The 21,384-nt window shown below is 44.4% G+C and overlaps 1 protein-coding gene across 11 annotated transcripts in view; it reads left to right on the forward strand.

Annotated features, from left to right (window-relative positions):
- COMMD10 (COMM domain containing 10) overlaps window positions 1-21,384 on the forward strand; it is a 213,293-nt gene that overhangs the window by 106,630 nt on the left and 85,279 nt on the right. For 3 of the 11 annotated variants that reach the window (XM_089334824.1, XM_008254923.5, XM_089334828.1), the window contains one exon: window positions 11,946-12,824. The exons of the other annotated variants lie outside the window; for them this stretch is intronic. In XM_089334824.1, coding sequence (XP_089190950.1) covers window positions 11,946-11,957 — 12 coding nt within the window. In that variant the 3' untranslated portion in view covers window positions 11,958-12,824. Of the gene's footprint in view, window positions 1-11,945; window positions 12,825-21,384 lie in introns of those variants that run through there. 11 annotated transcript variants of the gene reach the window in all.

Raw genomic sequence — 21,384 nt, forward strand, 5'->3', positions numbered from 1 at the left:
CATTTCTTACAAAATGGCTTTAATTTTTCTTGAAGTTTGTTTGACTCATTCATGTATTTATATTTATGTTGTTTATCTCCAGATATTTTGATGTTTTCCTTTTATTGATTTCTCATTTTGTTCCATTTCGATATGAGAGCAGTTATTAAATGATTTCTATTCTTTAAAACTTCTCAAGGTATGTTTTAATGTCCCACAGTGTGGTCTGTGTTGGTGAATGTTCGATGGGAGTTTAAGGAAACTGTACATTCTGTTGTTTTTGAATGAAGTAGTCTGTAGATGCTGATTGTAGCATGTTGATTGATGGTGTGGTTAAGTTAAATTATTTCCTTAACCGACTTTTGCCTGCTGGTTCTGTCTGATTCTGATAGGGAGGCATGCAGTCTCCAGCTGCAAAAATGGATTCATCTGTTTCTCCTTGCAGTTTCATCAGTTTTTGCCTTATTTATTTTGATGCTGTGTTGTTAAGACCGTACATGCTAAAGATTGTGACGTCTTCTTGAATAATTGAGCCTTCAATCACTCTATAATGCTCCTCTTTATGCCTGATAACTTTCCAGGAATGTTAGCATGGTTTGTCTTTCTCCATCCATTTACTTTGAATCTGTGTGTCTTTATACTTAAAGTGGGTTTCCTATAGACAGCTTATCGTTGGATTATTTTTAATCCACTCTAGCAGTTTCTGTCTTGATCAGTGTATTTAGGCAATACCATTCAAAGTGATTTTATTATATATATAGATATAGATGCATACATATCTGTATCTATATATAGATATGCTGATAGTTGGATTGATCTATTGTGGGGAGCAACTGAGACTAGACTAAATTACTGGAACTAGGACTAATTCTATGCATCTGCTCTCCCACAATATGGCGCTGAGACAGTAAACAACTTCTACGCAGCTGCCTCCAGTTCGACCAATAAACTGCAGGAGCTGATCCGGCTCTTGATTGGAGGAGAGCAGTGTGCTTGGCGTGTGGGTAGCAGAGTTGGGATTGGTGGAAGAGGACTATAAAGGAGGAGAGAGACAACATGCACCAGGAACACCTGAGCGAACACCTGAGCGAACACCTGAGCAGCCCCTGAGAGAGCCAGCCGGCGGTGTGCTGCTCCTCAGCGGAAGCAGGGAAAGTGGGGAAAGCGGGGTGGGGGTGGGGGTGGGGGGCAGCTAACCCGGGACAGCGTTGTTCCTCCACGAGTGAGGCTGGCAGCTAACCCGGGAAGAGCCGGGCAGAAAGAACAGCGCAGGGTCTAGTGTCGTTCCTCTGCGAATGGGGGAGCGACAACCTATATCAAGTTTCTGTTTTCTATTTAGTTATTACCCTTGGTCTCTGTTTGTCTTTTTGTCTTCTGTATTTTTTTTTCTTTTTTTTTTTTTTTTTTGGACAGGCAGAGTGGACAGTGAGAGAGAGAGTCAGAGAGAAAGGTCTTCCTTTGCCGTTGGTTCACCCTCCAATGGCCGCCGCGGCCGGCGCACTGCGGCCGGCGCACCACGCTGATCCGATGGCAGGAGCCAGGAGCCAGGTGCTTTTCCTGGTCTCCCATGGGGTGCAGGGCCCAAGCACCTGGGCCATCCTCCACTGCACTCCCTGGCCACAGCAGAGAGCTGGCCTGGAAGAGGGGCAACCGGGACAGAATCCGGCGCCCCGACCGGGACTAGAACCCGGTGTGCCGGCGCCGCTAGGCGGAGGATTAGCCTAGTGAGCCATGGCGCCGGCCCTGTATTTTTTTTTCTGACTTGTGATTTTTAGTGGACATTTTATATCTTATATTTTCTTTACTTAGCAAGTCTGTTGTACTGCTTTTTGAACTATTTTTTAGTCGTTGTCCTAGAGTTTACAATATACATTTTCAACTGACTGAAGTCCAGTTCCAGAGGAAACTGTACTACTTTGTGGGTAGTGTGAATGCCTTATACCAACACAATAATTTTAATTTCTTCCTCGTGTTCTTTGCATTGTGGCTGTCATTCGCTGAACTTATACATACATGAGAATATACCGACACACAATACATATGTATAAGCACTTATGTACATATATGCTTTATAAATCAGATACACATACAAGGGTACTTCAGAAAGTGTGCGTAAAATGGAAGTAAAAGATAAATTTATTTTGGTGCAAATTTTGTTTTGAAATCTATGCATATGAAGGATTTTACAAAAACACAATATAAAAGCATATTATGAAAAAGATTGTGCATGGATTTCAATATTTTTGCAGAAAAATGCACATCTTCTAATTCCATTTTTACAAATTTTTTGGAATACTCTCATGTTTGCTTATCTATATATGAGCCTGTGTAATTGAATACATTTTTGCTACTATTATGGTGAAGAAGCTGATAACTGTTACTGTAATTAACAATAAGGAAGTAAGTTTTATTTTACTTTCATTTATTCCTTCCTGATTCTTGGTCTTTCTTTATGTAGTTCCAAATTTCTGACATATAATTTTTCTCCTCTCAAAAGAACTTTTAAAAACGTTTTTGGGAGGCAATTCCACCAGCCTAAAGTTCTTTGATTTTTATTTTCCTGAGGAAATCACTTCTTTTGAAGGGCAGTTTTTCAGGGTACAGAATTCCAGATGGTGGTTTTCTCTAAGTATTTCACTCTATTTATTTATATTTGTCTACTTACTTACTTACCTGTATTAGAGAGAGGGTGGTGTCCCAGCCCCTGGTCCACTCCTCAGATCCCTGTGATGGCTGGGCCTGGAACTCGTTCTGTGTCTCCCAAGTGAGTGGCAGAAGGTAGCTGCTTTATTCAGCACTGCTCCAGGGTCTGCATCAGCAGGAGCCAGAGCTGCGAACTGAACCCAGGCACTGCCTTGCGGGATGCAGTCCAGATTCCTGAGCCTCCATACTTTTCTTGCTCATTGCTTCTGATTAGAATTCAAATGTAAGTCTTTGCTCCTCTGTGGGTAAGATTTTTTTTTTCTTCTTGCTTCTTTGGTAGTTTATCTTTGATTTTTTAATATGGTATCTTTTGCTTTTTAAATTTTTATTTCATTTTTTTGCATTTATTCTCTTTGTTATCTGAGCTTCCTGGGTTCCTGGCTTTGTATCCAATTTTAATTTGAGGAACCTGTAAGGTATTATTAATTAAAATATTTTTCTTCTCCTTCTAGAATTCCCAGTCCGTGAGTTCACTGCTCTTGTAGTTACCCCACAGTTCTCAAGTGTTCCCTTTTGTGTTTTCGGATTTTTGCTTTCTGTCTCCGTGTCGCACTTTCCTGCTGAGCTGTCCTGCAGCCTTGTCCACTACTGAAGGGAAGCCCAGCGGGGACCTCCTGACTCCGTCTGGACCTTCGGCACTCGCTCCAGTTCTTTCTTAGAACTTGCATCTCTCTGCTTACACTGCTGTGTGTTCTTGCCTGCTGTCCTCCTTACGTGATGGAGCTTCAGCTATCGTCCGTAGCTGCTTTACGTTCCCGCGATCATCATGCGGGCATCCCTGCCGGATCTGAGCCTGGATCGGAGGCTTCTCCTTCTGGATAGTTGGATGTACTGTTTTGGGTAGAAAACCAAACCCAACACACCACAAACAAAAAACTTGCTATCAGTATGTCTTTCAAAATGCGTTGGTAAGGATTGGCAGGGAATGTTCTTTTTTCTTACGATTAGGTATCAGTCTGTAGCAAGCTTGTGCCTCTTGACTGTCCACGTCACAGGTCGTCTTGTTTTTTTAAAAGCTGACCTAACTTTGATGGGACAGGTGGTTAGGGCAGGCTAGGAGCCGGTATTTCCTTTCTTTCACCTGAAAGGCTGACTCCAGCTGCAGGTGGGGTATTTCCCTCCCTGCCGTCCATTAGGCTGATAGAACCCCAGCAGGTTAGGCTCTGTTTAAAACAGTTGCTCCTGTGGGTAGATTGTATTACGAAGAACAGTATGTTTCCAAATTGTTCATTTCCCCTTTCCTCTGTCAGAAGTGCTGAGTGGATTTTTGTCCAGCTGCTGCTGGGACAGCCAGGTCGAGCTTCTGAAGGCCAAAGTCAGTAGGAATGCAGAGCCCCTGTGTGTGCATCCCACTGGAGTTTCAGTGCTTAGAGTGTCCGCACTGGGACAGCAGCAAATTACCAGTCACTGTTGGAGTTTGGCTAAAGTAGCGCTGCTGCTGCTGCCTGCAGAGTTTATGTGCAGGAAGTTGGGATTCTCTGTGCGCATCGGCTCATTTCTCCAGCACTGGGGCAGTGATGTGTCGTGTACCCACTTTTATGGATCCAAGGAGAGTTGTTGATTTTTTTCAGTTAGCTGACATTTTACTGACTATTAGGATGGACTGGCTTTTTATAAGCTGGATCAGAGTTAAGAAGTCCCAGGAAATTAATTTTATTTAAAGATTTATTTATCTGTTTATTTGAAAGGCAGAGAGAGAGAGAGCAGAGAGAGAGAGAAATCCCATGGTTCACTCCCCAAAGGGCTTCAGTGGCCTGGGCTGGGCCATGCTGAAGCTAGGAGCCAGCAGCTTCTTCTGGGTCATCCACTTGAGTGCGGGGGCCCAAGCACTTGGCCCGCATTCTGCTGCCTCCCAAGCATGTTAGCAGGGAGCTGAGACAAGCATAGCATGCAGGCCTCGAACCAGCCCCAGCACGGGACGCCAGCGTCATAGGTGGCGGCTTAACGCTCTGTGTTCTGAGGTTGGCCCCTCTTAATGTTGTAAACAGACACTGACTTGCTGCAGCATGAAATGAGGAGAGTAAGAAGCTGTGACTGGGTTTCAAGTCTGGGTAACAAAAGCAGGAAGGTTTTTGAATTCCCCAAAGTTACACAGCCTGCACATGGCAGAGGTGGGCACCAGAACATAAATATTTAAACCCTGATCCGGTTATCTTTCCACTGCACTGAATTGACCTTTCTGAGAGGTAATGGAATGATTTATTTGGAGAAGTGCTACAGTAGGCTTCAATCCCTGTTCTAGTCCCATTTTCATTCAGGTGTTTTCTCCTCCAGCCATCTCTCTACCTTCTTGAGTAGTTTTCCTCTAACTCTGGTTCCCGATGGTGCTGAATAATTAGAGGAAAACCTGCTGTCGAGGAGGAGACACCTAATAGAAATCCTTTTCCTCTACGTGATAGAAGAGGAACTAAAGACCAAATTGTCTTCCCGTTTATTCTTCTGAATTTATAGAATTTATAGAAATTTATAGAAATCAATAATATGCAAATACGAATCATGCAGGGAAACCACTTAAGCTTAATAAGATTTCAACATCGTGATTAAGTTGCAAAGGTTAGCCTTGTTGCACCCATTTTAATGTTAATATTTGATCTTACTTACATTGGATGTCTGCATGTAAGCCTTTTGTTTACTGTGGAGGTCATGTCATGGGGTATTAAAGAAGACATTCACGGAGGACTTGATTTTTCTGATGAGCTCCCTAGTTCCCTTAGCAATTTTAGACAACACATGCTGTTTTACTGGAAGAGTAACTACAGGCTACTGTCTGATCACTCTCTGCCTCCCATGGTAAACCTTCTGTTTGTTCTGTGAATTTGGTAGTTAAAGGTGCATGATGAACTTACCACCTCCGATAGACGCTGCTAAATCAGACAGTGATAAGATGGCTGCCAAGCTCCGGCAGCTCTTCTTTCTGTTCCGTTAAGCACAGATTTCCGAGATGGCCGTGACATCTGGTTTGTGCAGAAGCTTCTTACTCTGAACGCTCTACAACATCAAGGGGAGAACATCTCGTAAGTGAAACATTCTGCAAACAGATGAAGGCAAGCAGAGTTTTTCACAGAAATTTATTTACTTTTTAACCATCACACGATTTTCCTAGCAATATAGCAAAATTCCCTGCAGTCCTTCCCCATTTAATTGTTGAAGCAGAAAAGTACATTAGATCTTAATTAGCTGTGCTACCTGTAATAGCATCTGGTGGTGTTGCATTTTTGTTGGCAAATGAAATCAGTGCAGTAATCACTCTTACCTTGAGGAGCAGAGTCCGGAATTCTGTTTCATTTGGGAACTTTTCTGGTCTTCCTTTCAGATTTAGGCTTTGTTGAAAACTGTCTCTGAAACTGAAAAGTGTATATGTTTATAAATATGTATGCACATATAAGTGTGTGCATATATGATATATGTTTATACACAGAGACACACGTGTGTTTGTATGGTTATGCATTTCCTACCTTTAGGGATATGTTCTGAGAAATGCTTCCTTGGGTATCTTCATGGCTGGGCAAATGTCATAGAGTGTAGTTACACAAACCTAGATGGTGTAGCCAAGTCTAGGCTACATGGTATGGCCTTTTGCTCTTTGGCCACAAATCTGTACAACATGCTACTTCACTGAACACTGTATGTACTTGTAACATAATAGTATGTTTTTCTGTATATGTGAACATATCAAAACACAGATAAAAATGGTACACCTGTATAGCACGCTTACCCTGAATGGAGCTTACAGGACTGGTGAGCCAGTGAATGAATGGTGAGTGGATGTGAAGGCGTAGAATATGGCTTTACACTACTGTAGACTACAGAAACTCTGTACACTTGAGATAGACAAATTATAGAACAATATTTCCCTCTAAATAAATTAACCTTAGCTTGTTATGATTTGTTATTTTATAAACTGTAAAAGGTTTTGCTTTTTGACTTATTTTTTAGTAATTTTTACTTTATATAAGATGAACAGATTTTATGTATTTCATATATATAGATTTAGGAGCATAGTGGCACTTTCCACACTACCCTCCCTCCTGATTCCTGTGTTACTCTTCTGATTTTACAGTGATGTACTTCCAGTTTGTTTTATAATCATAAGCTTAACCATCCACTTAAAGCATTCATCAGACATCAAGAAGAGAAAAAAACTGTTCCTCAATAGTAGACTGGAGCTGTAAACAATAATCAAACCTCGAAATGTCATTTCCATTCATGTACTGCATTTGTTGGTACTTTATTTGTTGCCACAGAGCAGGGAAAACATATGATATTTGTCTTTTTGGAACTGGATTATTTCATTAAGTATGATGATTTTCAGTTGAATCCATTTTGTTGCAAAAGACAGGATTTCATTCTTTATTATGGCTGAGTAGTAGTCCACAGTGTATATACACCACATTTTCTTTATCCAGTCGTTGGTTGATGGACATCTGAGTTGATTGCATATCTTAGCTTTAATGAATTGAGCTGCAGTAAACGTGGGGGTACAGATAAGTCTTTGATATGCTGATTTAATGTAATTTGGATAAATTCCCAGGAGTGAGATAGCTGGGCTATAGGATAGATCTGTCTTCCACAATGGCTGTACATGTTTGCCTTCCCACCAACAGTATATTAGGGTACATTTTCCCCCACATCCCCACCAGCATTTCTTGTTTGTTGATTTCTGTATGGTATCTGTTCTGATTGGGGTGAGGTGAAAGCTCATTGTGGTTTTGTTTTGCATTTCCCTGATGGCTAGTGATCCTGAGCATTTTTTCCTATGTCTGTTGGCCATTTGTATTTTCTCTTTTGAAAAAAATATGCCTGTTCAAGTCCTTTGCCCATTTCCTAACTGGATTGTTTGTTTTGTTATTGTTGTTGAGTTTCTTGAGCTCCTTATAGATTCTTGGTATCAATCCTTGATCAGTTGCATAGTTTGCAGATATTTTTCCCATTTTGTCAGTTGCCTCTTCACTTGGTTGAGTGTTTCCTTTGTAGTGCAGAAGCTTCCTAGTTTGATGTAACCCATTTGTCTATTTTTGCTTTGATTGCTGTGTTTCTGGGTGTTTTCCAAGAACTCTTTGCCTGTGCCAATATATTGCAGAGTTTCTCCAATGTTCTCCTCTAGTAATTTGGTGGTATCATGTTGTAGATTTAGATCCTTGATTCATTTTGAGTTGATTTTTGTGTAAGGTGGGCTGCTTATTTGATACTATTGCATGCAGAGATCCCATTATCCCAGAACCATTTGTTGAAGAGACTGTCCTCTCTCAAGGGATTGATTTTAGTTTCTTTGTCCAAGATTAGTTGCTTGTAGATGTGTGAATTACATTCTGGAGTTTGTAGATGTGTAAATTAATTTCTGTTCTGTTCCACTGGCCTGCATATCTGTCTTTGCACCAGTACCAGGCTGCCTTATTATAACCGCCCTTAGTGTGTGCTTGAAATCTGGTGTTGTGATGTCTCTGGCTCTGTTTCTGTTTTTTAAGATTGCTTTGGCTCTTCAGTTTCTCTTGCGTTTCTGTATGAGTTCTAGCATAGTTGTTTTTTTCTAGATCTGAGAAGAATGTCTTTCGTTTTTTGTTTGGGATCCGTTGAATGTGCAAATTGCTGTGGGTAGTTATGGACATTTTGATGATACTAATTCTTCCAATCCATGAACATGGAAGATTTTTCCTTATTGTAGTGACGACTATTTCTTTCTTTAATGTTTAGTAATTTTCACTGGAGAGCTCTTTCACCTCCTTGGTTAAATTTATTCCAAGGTATTTAACTTTTGTTTAAGCTGTTGTGAATGGGGCTGATGTTAAAAGTTCTGTCTTGGTGGTGGCATTGTCTGTGTATGCAAAGGCTGTTGATGGTCGTTGAAATATATCCTGCAGCATTACCAAACTCTCAGATCCTTTCGAATAATCTCCAAAGCAGTGTCTCCTCCAGCCCCTGGCTGCGGGAGCCCTGGGTGGGGTCCTTGTTTGCTGCTGTGCTCAGGCAGGCACTTCCACGCTGCTCCGCAGTGCCCCCTTCTGTAGAATTTCCACGGCAGTGCTCCGCTGTCTCCTGGGAACGCGCTTCCTCCGTGTTTCTCTGTTCCCTCCCCCTGCTCAGAATAAGCACCTCTTTTCCCTCGTCAGCAGTCTTGGAATTCCCTCTTCTTGTAACAAAACTTAGCTTAAAACACAAGCACATTGCAAAGCAGTTCTATCCCTATATTGTAAGCAGATTTTGCCTTCGAAAAATTTTTACTTCTTTCATTTCTTAAAAACATTTTCATTAAGAACTAAGACACGCAGATCTTAGCCCGGCCTGCAGGCGGTCAGGTCATCAACAGTGTCTTCCCCCTCTGCATCTGTCCCAGGTGGACCTCAGAGCGGTCAGGGCATGCAGCTTCGTCCTCTCCTGTGCCAGGCTCTTCTGAACTCCTCCTAAGGACCGCCCTGCGGCTGTGCTTGAGGAGGTCCCTCTGAGGAGTATGTCCTGGTCAGCGCTGGGCTTGCTTCCTTCATTCATGTGGATGTGCTGGTAGCACCGTTCCTCTCTGTTGGTGGAAACTTTCTGTGTTAGGCAGGTCCTCGTCTGCACACTTTCTGAGGAACTCTGCAGTCTGTGGAAGCCTCTGCTAATGTGGATTTCCGTGCAGGTTCTTCTTGCTGCGGCTGCTTTCTCTGGTGCCCCCTTTTCAGGCAATAGGAATTTGCCAGCTGCCCTGTATAACGTTATGGGATCACTGTCACGTATGTGTCCGTCACTGAGTAAAACATTTGCCATTTGGCACTAAATGGTATTCTATTTGATACCTTTGAAAAATGTAAAATAATGAAAAAGTGAGGTTGATTTCAGCACATTGCAGTATCAGAGAGGAGAAAAATCCATAGTTTTTTCCCTGTTATGCTCCCACCTTCAGCACTGCTTCCCTTCCCATTCTTTCATTTGGCTGCTTTTTCATGAGTATCTGCTGTGGGCTGTCCAGTATGCAGATCTCCAGGAATAAGAGTCTCCGGTAGCCCCTGTTGTTAGGGAGTTAAGGTGTAGTAGAGATGGCCGATGAGAAAGTGGGCTCCTGGGTTCACTGACAGGGCTGGACTCTGGCCTGTATTACTCACCAGCTGTACAGATCAGTTCATCACTTGTTTCACTTTCTTCCTTGTGAAAGTGCCTACCTAACATTGCATTAAATGGGGTAATGCGTGGAGTAAATGATGTAATACATGTACAACATCTAACACTGATGTTAGGAAAAGGAGTACACTGGCTGCTGTCCCTAGCCATGTTGCAAAGGGATTTGACCAACTCTGTTCAGTTATAAATGTTTCATTTTCAGAACTCTTTTCCAGTCCTACTTACCTCTGTCCATCTTTTCTATTTTCTTTCAAATCTCCTGAAATTCTGTTACTTCTTGGAAGCTTCCTGGTCTCCCAGAGCAGGTGTCAGGGACCCAAGTATTGTGCCATCACCTGCTGCTTCCCGGGGTGTTTAAGCAGGACTGGATTCGGGAGAGAGCTGGGCCTGCACCCGGCGCTCTGGGCACTCCAGCACGGGTGCGGTGGCCTGGACAAAGCCTTAGCCCCTTGGAAAGCCCGCCCCTTGCATGGACATTTTAATTTTAATTTTGTTTTCTTCTGACCTTTGCAAAAAGAATGGATTAAATATAATGCTTTCTGGCCAGCGCCGCAGCTCACTAGGCTAATCCTCCGCCTGCAGCGCCGGCACACCGGGTTCTGGTCCCGGTCGGGGCGCCGGATTCTGTCCCGGTTGCCCCTCTTCCAGGCCAGCTCTCTGCTTGGCCAGGGAGTGCAGTGGAGGATGGCCCAGGTGCTTGGGCCCTGCACCCCATGGGAGACCAGGAGAAACACCTGGCTCCTGGCTTCGGATTCGCTTAGTTCTGGCCATAGCGGCCATTTGGGGGGTGAACCAATGGAAGGAAGACCTTTCTCTCTCTCTGTCTCTCTCACTGACTCTGCCTTTCAAAAAAAAAAATAACGCTTTCTGATTAAGTACATTTCTAGCCTTTGGAAACCCAGCACTTAATGTTTCCATTATTTTATAAGAGAAAAAAATTATCTTAATTGAACACTGATGATATAAATTGCCAGTCTGTGCATCAGATCTGTCAGTTAAGATAGATTTAAAAATAGTACTTCTGGGCAGGTAGAAAGAGAAGCTGTAGAATACCCCTTGTGATTTTTAGTTCTAAAGATATACTTTGTCATTCTTATTTTATGAAGAAAAGGAGTAGGAGAATAAAAAAATTGTCTATTCATATGGCTAGAATGTAGTAGTGTTACTGAATTGAAACCCATATTATCTGCCTCCTGGTTGTCTTAAATTATAATTAAAACTAAGAAAATAGGCCAACATTAAAAATCCAATTGTGCTTGGTTGCATGGAGTGAAATGTCACCTGGAGCCCAAGTATGCTGTTGAAACATTTTAAAGTAACTTCCTTAAGGCATCTCTTAAAGAATGTGTTCATATGTCCTTAAAAGTTGTCTTTGAATATATCTCTTTAGCAGTCATCCTTGAGATATTGTTAGCTACTCATCACAGAATTGGTGACATATTAATTAGAAAAATAACTTTTTATACTGTTATCTACTTAGTTAAACGGAAGTACTTGATGCTGTTAAAATTATGTGTATATAATACATATGCACACAAACATAGGTTTTCAGACATGCTTATATTAATCTTTTTCTAGGAAGATTGCTAGTTATTTAAAGTTATTGACTGATTATACAGATAATGACAGAAAAAAGATTTGTACTGCAACCTAGGTATTGGTATAGAAAATGTGCTCAATTGTTTGACAACTGTCTAATCTGTTGATGGGTACTAGGTCATACTAGATACTGGTTTTCACTCAGCCTTTATGAATGTTCTCTAGGGCAGAGAGCCTGTGCCCACATCCGTCCATTGGCACCTCTGTTTTGCGTGTGCCATCTCGTTTTTACCATATCTGAATGCTGCCTCTTCGCATCTCTGACCACCGCCATACTCCAGAACTTGATTTCACCTACCAGAGATACCTGCTCTGTGCGTTTTATCTAAACTAGAATCCTGTTTCCTGCTGTTACATTTTCTAACCTTACTCCACTTTCTTCTTTTTAATTTATTAATTATATACACAGGGAGAGAGAGAGAGAGCATGCCTGACAAACTGAGGCAGACAGAGAAAGATCTTCCGTTTGCTTGTTGACCCTCTAAATGCCACAGAAGCTGGGAACTGAATCTGGGTGACCCAAGTGGGTGATAGGGGCTCGAGTCCCTGAGTCACCATTTTCTGCCTTCCAGGGTGCACCTTAGCAGGAAGCTGGCGTTGGAAGTGGAAACTGGACTCACCCAGACTTTCTGATACGGGATGTGGACGTCTCAAACGGTGTCTTAATTGCTGTGTTTTAAAAACACTTAGTCTTTTTTTGTCTATTTGTTGACTCATCTATTATTTATGTTTTATTATTTGTCTCTCTGTTAAAATGTAAGCTGTATAAGGTGGAGATCTTGTCTTTCTTACTAAATCTTAGGATCTCCAAATGTGTCATACATGACACATCTTAGGCACTCAGTGAAGTGAATTTAGGAAGGAGTGAGAGCTGTAGACTTGGTGCTTCCTGTCTTTCAGTGTGGCGGGCATCATACCTTAATATTTTCCTTTAACATGTTTTTAAATATTTGCTAATGATTGTAAAAATTGGGCTTCACTAATCCACTCTGGGAAACTGTTTGTCAGTATCTGCTCAGAATGACATAAATGTACTTAGCACAGTCAAGAAAATCCACATCTGGGTATGCAGCCAATCATTATGCCAAAATGAAGGCGTAAGTTCACTAATAAACATGAACAGGAATGTTGATAGCAGTACTCTTTATGAGATTCTCGATACAGGACGTTCTCAAGTGCCCATCAGTGCAGAATTACATGAGGGTGATGCAATGAGTACTGTAATCAATGAGAAGAGAAGAACCATAGGTTCATTAAACAACCTGTTGGGTAGAAGAAGCCAGAAATAATAGAACACATGCTGTATGTATGACTTCATCTGTATTGCATTACTGATGATACGTTTTGCTTAGTGCTGACACTACATTGTGATAATATACACGTTTTAATGGCCATTTTAAACTTATTATGAGTCAAAAAAGTTAAAAATTAAACTTTAAGTGTAAATATAATTTCTGTCTGCTGAAATGTACTTAATCGTCTTCATCCTAAAATTATCTGGTTTTAGGGCTTTTGTTCATCAAAAAGACAATAACTGAATTTTGTACTACGGAAACATCCGGTGCTTATGTTAAGGGGATCATTTAAAGTATTGGGACTTACAGTTTCCCCTTTCCATGTATACCTCGGTAAAATTAATAATTCCAGGCCTCATTCACTCAGAGCCCTTCACTTGTGTCACTCGTGTTTCTTACCCAGACGTGAACTTGTTACAGCATCATTGAATTAAGGCAGGTGTCATGGTACTATGTATCTTTAAGCACAGAATATGGCAGCCTTGCCGGCGCCGTGGCTCACTAGGCTAATCCTCCGCCTTGCGGCGCCGGCACACCGGGTTCTAGTCCCGGTCGGGGCGCCGGATTCTGTCCCGGTTGCCCCTCTTCCAGGCCAGCTCTCTGCTGTGGCCAGGGAGTGCAGTGGAGGATGGCCCAAGTCCTTGGGCCCTGCACCCCATGGGAGACCAGGAGAAGCACCTGGCTCCTGCCATCGGATCAGCGCGGTGCGCCGGCCGCGGCGGCCATTGGAGGGTGAACCAACGGCAAAGGAAGACCTTTGTCTCTGTCTCTCTCTCTCACTGTCCACTCTGCCTGTCAAAAATAAAAAAATAAAAATAAAAAAAAAGAATATGGCAGCCTTTAAAAGTCTTCTGCTGTCATGGCTTTCCTCTGGACTTCCTGCGGGTGCCCTGCTGGGCTTTGTCTCCAGCGTCCTCTCACCCGTCTCAGATGGTTGTCCCTTTTTAGACTGCTGGTTTCTCTGGGGCATTGGCCCATCAGCGAGTTCACCGTTCTTCCACCAAGCTTCACCATAAGTTTTCTATTTGTACTTAATTTCCAATTTCAGCAGAATTCGTCTTGCTCACATTGGGAATGTCTTTTCAGACTGATTTTTTAAACTCTCCTTAGTGCCTTAAACTAGATCTTGTGAGATATAAGAAGACATTATGAGTTTATTTTGGTGCAAAAAATTGGAACTCATGCATGGTTTTTTTCATAGTACACATTTTTCTATGAACCTGTGAAGACTCTCTGTGTGTATCTTACTGTTAGTGCAATGATATGAGTTTGTGTTAAGGAATTTCTAGTAATGCTCAAATTATGTTTGTAGATGAACTTTTCAAATATACAAAAAATTTTAAATGCATGAATTAAAAAATCAAAATAAGTGTTTAAAATTTTTTAAAGATTTAGTGTCATTTTATTTGAAAGAGACAGACACAGACTGACAGAGGGATTCCATCTGAATGCCTGTAACTATCTACAACAGCTGGTATTGGCCATGCTGAAGCCAGGAGCCCATAACTCAATGCAGGTTTCTTCCATGGGTGGCAGCGAGTCATTACCTGCCACCTGCCACCCTGCTCATTAGCAGGAAGCTGGAATCAGAAGGAAAACAGGAACGCATACCCAGGCACTTCGGTATGGGATGTGGCCATCCCAGCTAGCCTCTTAACTGCTGCTCCAAATGCCTGCCCTCAAATAAGCATGTTTATTGCATGGCTCTTTGCAAGTACAGCACACACATGCAGCAGTCAACCATTCATGAAATAAGATTGTATTATACAAGGATACTTAAGATGTGAAATATACATAGAAGACAGTGAAGTGTGGTGGCTAAGAATACAGAATAGGAAAAGATAGAACTGAATTGGATTCCAGCCCTGGACTTCTGAGCCTTGGTTTTGTTATTCTGTGTAAAATAGTGATAAAAGCCTACTTCTTTGTGTTGATTAGATTATGATATTTGTAAACTGCTTAGCGCAGAGCAATACCATAGTCAGTGAACCATCATTGTCAGTATTTTAATTCTTAACTCTTTCCTCTGAGACATAACTTAATGGATATCATTGGGGTTTCTGTTCCAGCTCTGAAAAGTTGATTTAATTCACAGTATAACAGAGTAATATAAATAGCACCAGAGTGAAACAGCCATCTGTAACAGAGTGTTGATGGGAAAATACAGTTGGAGTTCCAATTTAAAAAAGCCAGACACTGTGTTTGCCCCCTCCTAAAGTGCTGGAAATAGAAGATGTAATCTTCCCAGGCACCCTTTTATTTCAAGGGGAAGAGAAATAAGTATATTCAAGTCACTGACAGTGCCCGTGGTTGTCTGGGGTGGGACTTCTGCACAGTGGCTCTTGCATGGCAGCTGAGGATTAGAAATGTCGTTCTGGTGACAGGAGGTGCTGCAGGGCGGTGTGTATGGAGGGGTGGGTGTGGGATCGAGGGCTGGAGACCGGAAAGAAGGACCAAGTGGTTACAAAGTGAGGCTGGACAGGTGATTCGTGTGTAGAGACTTAAATAAAGGTGTGAACTGTAGAGTGTTCCCAGATGATACGCTGGCATGTTGTAAAATTAGATAAGGAATTAATCTCATTTTATGATCCAAGCATTATGTATTTTAAGAAAACTTAGAGTTTTAATGGTTTGCTTTACTATGTTAGTGGTGGATAACTTCATGCAGATGTTTAGGGCTGTCTGCAAACTTGTGCTGGAATTTTAATGGTTATAAGAATTGAGGAATACTGTCAGTATGTCTCACAGTTGCCATTACTGCTTTTGAGGATACGTAACAAAACTTCCGTTGCATGATTTTTGGGGGTCACTATTTTCAGAGATAGGCTTGGTGTGTGATATTCAGTACCCTCAGTTTCCAAGATGTCTCCTGGAGGGCTGGTGGTTGCTCCTCTTCCACAAAGAGGGACCAGAGCAGCACACGGGAGCTGCCTCTGGAGCAGTGAGTCCAGCAGGACACAGACCTGGGACACCAGCAGCAGCAGCAGAGACAAAGCCCACCTGCCCCTGAGAACCTGGCCCAGCACCACCCTGCAGGGAGGGTGAGCAGGTAGGTGTCGGCAGAGCCTGTCTGCATGAGGCCTTACAGGAGGGACGCACTGTACCACACATCTGGGGCATAGCGAGGAGTGCAGCCTGGCTCTCCCCCCTGTCACTCGACTCAGAGAAGGAACTTACACGATGTACCCATAGGCCCCAGGACTCAGCCTGCAGCTCTGTGGCTCAGCGTGAGGAAGGAGTCACTGGTGGAATCTGCAGTGCCCTGGAGGACTGAGACGTCTGCATATCTGTGTCCCACAGACATACACATGCAAAGACAGACACCCTCATGACTCCAACTAGACCTAGAGAGCAACAGTGAACCTAGCACTGAAATAGCGTATCAGTGCACAGGTGTGGCTTCCCCAGCCAACTCCTGACCGGGTACTGATGGCTGCTGCTGGGACCACACACCCCGAGAGCTCCTAGTCAGGGTTCCTGTGACCCCTGCCCAGGATGCACAGCACTGCTAACCAGTGCATGCTCTCGGGACAGTGCTCAGGACTCTGTGTGTACTCAGCCTGCTTGCAACGCCATCACTGCTTTTGCAGCTTTGAGCCCACACACAAGCGCTGATGTCTGCACCCAATGTGGTGTTGCTGCTTCAGGCTGCAGCGTGAACATTGCTGAGGGCTCTGCCTGCCCCACATGCTGCACACCTGCTTCTCCTGCTGGTTCTGGCCCTGGCATGGCCAGAACCTGGGGTCTACACACTCTGCCCTTCCTGGCACCAGTGAGTCCTCAGGCTTTGGACCCTTTTGCTGTCAGTGACCTAGGATCTGCATCCCATGCCCCTTCTGGTGCTGCTTGGTCCTGCAGCTCCAGGCCCTTGCATGGGCAGAGGCCAGGGGTCTATACCCCCTGCTGTGGGTTCCATGGCTTTGGTTCCTTGCACAGTCATGATCGAGGGCCCTCTGCCCCGCCCATTCTGACTGGTTGTACATCTTCTGTCTCTCATGTGGACAGTGACTGGAGTACTGTATACCAGACATTTAAGCTACTCACTGAGCTCTAGAAGTGCCCTAAACCCGCACCACTGCTACCATCCACTTCAACAAAAGAGGGTATCGGAGACTACACTACAGCATCCAGCTGGAACTGCAACCAAGATCATCTACTAAACTGGACTGGAAGATGTAATTCACAAAAATGTATTTAATCCAAAAAGCTACTCTTTAAAAAAGTGATAGAAACAACAAATCTGCCAGATATACAGAAATCAACATAGAGACACAAGGAATATGAAAAAACAAGGTAATGTAATGTCCCAAAGGGAACAGAGTAACACTTTAATAGCAGACTACAAAGAAAGTGAGATTGATGCAATGCCTGATAAAGAATTCAAAAGAATGATTGCAAAGATACTCAGACACAAATACATATGGAGTTTAAATAAAATTAGTAAATTAAAGACTGATTTGCATGAGGAGTTCTGCAAAGAGATAGAGATCTTGATAAAGAACAAAACGAATCCTGGAGATGAAGAGCTCAAGTCAAATAAGAACCACAGTGGCAAGCCTTGACAGCAGACCAGATCAAGTAGAAGAAAGACCGTCTGAAACTGAAGACAGAGAAACACCCAAGTCAAACGCCTTCTTCCCTGGGTGAGGGGAGAGAAAAAAGAAAAGAAGAAAGAAGAATGAAGGTAGCACTGGGGATCTTTGGGACATCATTAAGTGAACTGTTTGTGTAACTGGTAAAGCAGGAGCAGGGAGTCCAGGCACTTTGAGTGAGAAAATACCTGAAAAATACCAACCTGGAGAAAACTGTACAAGCACATCCAAGTAGAGGAGGCCCATAGGATTTCAGATAAGATAAGATCCTCACCATGGTGTATTATAGTCAAACTCTGAAAAGTACGGGGGTGAGGGGGGAGGGAGAGGGAGAGAGAGGAAGAATTCTGAAGTTTGTAAGAGAAAAACACCAGGTTATTTTTCAGAAAAGCCAAATTAGATGGGCAACATAATTTCATCAAAAACCTTACAGGCCAGGAGGGAATGGAATGGGATATTCCAAGTTTTGAAGGGAAACAGCTGCAAGCTGCAGATAAGGAGACATGATGGTTATAAATGTATGTGTAACCTAAACCTGGAGCACCCGGTTTTATAAAGCAAACATGATTAGGTCCATAGAGAGATAAGCGTCCAGCACGGTAGCAGCCGGGCAGTTCTGCACCTCACTTTGTCAGTGTTCAGATCATCCAGACCAAAAATGAAGCAGGAAACGTCAGAGTTAAACTGCGATAGAACAAGTGAACCTCACAGACACTTGCGGAACATTCTGACAGGTGAAGAACACCCATCAGCACGTAGAATACTCTCACGGTTAGAATACATTTTAGGTTAGGCTGCCAAACTAGTCTTGACAGACTCAGCAAATTTGAAATTATATCAGATTTCTTTTTTAAAAATTTTATTTATTTATTTGAAAGATAGAGTTACATACAGGGAGAGGGAGAGACAGAAAGGTCTTCCATCCACTGGTCCACTCCCCATATGGCTACAACAGCTGGAGCTGGGCTGATCTGGAGCCAGGAGCTTCTGGGTCCCCCAACATGAGTGCAGGGCCCAAGCTCTTGGTCCATCTTCTGCTGCCTTCCCAGGCCACAGCAGAGAGCTGGGTCGGAAGTGGAGCTGCCAGCACATGAGCTGCAGTTCATATGGGATGCCGGCGCTGCAGGCAGAGGCTTTGCCTACCATGCCACAGCACCAGCCCATCATGTACCGCATGATTTCTTGCCACAGTGAAATAAAATTATAAATCAACAACAAAAGGTTCTTTAGCAATTACACAGATACTTGGTGTGGGGAGCAACTGGGAGCAACTCGGACTAGACTAAGTTACTGGAATTAAGACTTATTCTATGCATCTGCTCTCCCACAATATGGCGCTGGGAGAGGAGGAAACAGCTTCTACACAGCTGCCTCCAGTTCAACCAATAAACAGCAGGAGCTGCTCCTGATTGGAGGAGAGCAGTGTGCTCGGCGTGTGGGCAGCAGAGTTGGGATTGGTGGAAGAGGACTATAAAGGAGGAGAGAGACAACATGCACCAGGAACATCTATCTGAAGGAACACCTGTGCAGCCCCCGAGAGAGCCGGCCGGCGGTGTGCCGCTCCCCCGCGGAAGTGGGGAATGTGGCAGGGGGAACCGCCCTTCCACGGAGGTGGAAGGGATGGTAGCCAACCCGGGAAGAACCAGCAGCAAACCCGGGAAGGGCCGAGCAGACAGAAGAACAGCGCAGGGTCCTGTGTCGTTCCTCCGCAAAGACGGGGAGCGACATAATGGTGCCGTGACTCGGATAAGGAAACTTAGGAGGGAAGAAATGGGAAAATGCCGGAGAGAGAGACTAGCAAACAGCCTAGGGAAAAGCCGGACAGAAAAGGTGCCGGAAGAAGCTATCGAAAGCCTAGGCATAGACTCGGATACGGACTGTGGGAAAGAAGTTAGGATTTAAAGTGAAAGCAAGAAGAAACTTAGACTCAGATACGGACTGCAGGTTGAAAGTGAAAGTGAAACCTATAAGAAACTTAGACTTGGATACGGACTGTGGGGAGAGGCCAGGAGAAATGAGGGAGGAATATTGTTGGAAGAAAACTTAGGGAAACATACCGGGTAGAGAAAAATGTTAGGGAAATTGAAGCCGCAGGGGCAGGCTGAGGCGGAGACGAAAGCTACTTTGGGATTCGTCGAGTTAGCCCGGGAATAAGGGGCGAAAAGTTAAAACCAGAAGCGGAAACGTAAGCCAGGTTGGAATCCGTCTGATTAGCCCGGGGAGCAAAGGACGGGAAGCCAAATTGTGGGGCGGAAACGTGAGCTGGGTTGAATTCGCCAGGTTGGCCCGGGGAACTTGGCTTGAATGCTAGTGGCGGAGACGTAAGCTACACTGTGCGACTCGCGGAGGCTGCCGCGCGCAGAGAGAGCGTGCGGGGCACAAGTAGATAGGGAACGCTGGGCTAGTGCGAGACCGCGGAGTGCGCGCGCGAAGCCAAGCCGCGCAAAGCCGGGAAGCCGCGCAGATCGGAGAAGCGCGGGCTGAAGCGGCTCAGAGCCGGGAAGCCGCCGAGAAGCAGCCTCGGGGCGGGCGCCGGGAAGTCGCGGGGATAAGAGAAACAGAAGTTTAGAAGTAAAATGAGAGAAATAGGAATGCTGGTAGATAGAAGTAAAATAGGAGAAATAGGAATGCCCGGAGATAGAGAAACAGAAAAATAAGGCCTCCCATCAACATGGCAATGAGAGAGCCTGGATTCGGTCTGCCTGATTAGGGAAGTGGTGAGCACCTGTGGGCGGCTAGCAGCTTATGCGCCGCAGGTCACCGAAGACAGGCATGTTATTAACATCAATAGTCTCCCCACAATACTGCAATGAGAAGGCTTGGATTCGGTCTGCCTGATTAGTAAGGCGGTAAGCACCAGCAGGCAGCTCGACCAGAGTATGAGCTGCAGGTCACCGAAGACAGGCACGTTATCAACACCAATAAGCCTCCCCACAATACGGCAATGAGAAGGCTTGGATTCGGTTTGCCTGATAGGGCTTGTAAGCACCTGCAGGCAGAGCAGAGCATGCGCTGCAGGGCACCGAACACAGGCACGCATCAGCGCCTAAAAACCTCCTCACAACATGGCGAAGAGAGGACCCGGATTCGGTTTGCCTGATTGATAGGACTTGTAAGAACCTGTGGGCAACTCTAGCAAGCAGAGCAGAGTGTGTGCCGCGGGGCACCGAAGACAGGCGCGTATCAACGCCAAAAATAAAAAGAAAGGGGGATCTGTGGGGAGCAACTGGGAGCAACTCGGACTAGACTAAGTTACTGGAATTAAGACTTATTCTATGCATCTGCTCTCCCACAATATGGCGCTGAGAAGGGAAACAGCTTCTACACAGCTGCCTCCAGTTCAACCAATAAACTGTGGGACCTGCTCCTGATTGGAGGAGAGCAGCGTACTCGGCGTATGGGTAGCAGAGTTGGGATTGGCAGAGGAGGACTATAAAGGAGGAGAGAGACGGCATGCACGAGAAACATCTAAGAGGAACATCTAAGAGGAACACCTGTGCAGCCCCCGAGAGAGCCGGCCGGCGGTGTGCCGCTCCCCCGCGGAAGTGGGGAATGTGGCAGGGGGAACCGCCCTTCCACGGAGGTGGAAGGGATGGTAGCGAACCCGGGAAGGACCAGCAGCAAACCCGGGGAGGGCCGAGCAGACAGAAGAACAGCGCAGGGTCCTGTGTCGTTCCTCCGCGAAGACGGGGAGTGACACTTGGAAACTGAATAACATGCTCTTGAATGAAAATGGGTTATTGAAGTAATTAAGTGGGAGACTTAAATCTTCCTTGAAAGTAGTGAAAATGAAAGCACAGCATATCAAAGCTTATAAGATACAGCATAAGCAGTACTAAGAGGGAAATTAATAGGTGATTTCATAAAAAAAACTGACCAGCAGGGACCAGCGCTGTGACCTAGTAGACTAAGCCTCTGCTTGTGGCTCTGGCATCCTATATGGGTGCCAGTCCATGTCCTGGCTCCTCTTCTAATCCAGCTTTCTGCTGAAGGCCTGGGAAGCAGTGAAAGATGGCTGAAGTGCTTGGGACCCTTGGAGGTGGGAGACCTCAAAGAAACTCCTGGCTGCTGGCTTCAGATTGGCCCAGCTCTGGCTACTGTGGCCATCTAGGGAGTGAACCAGT

Source organism: Oryctolagus cuniculus, chromosome 6, assembly GCF_051225735.1.
Source record: "Oryctolagus cuniculus isolate XC-2025 breed Fujian yellow rabbit chromosome 6, ASM5122573v1, whole genome shotgun sequence".
In the NCBI taxonomy this organism is placed as follows: domain Eukaryota; kingdom Metazoa; phylum Chordata; class Mammalia; order Lagomorpha; family Leporidae; genus Oryctolagus; species Oryctolagus cuniculus.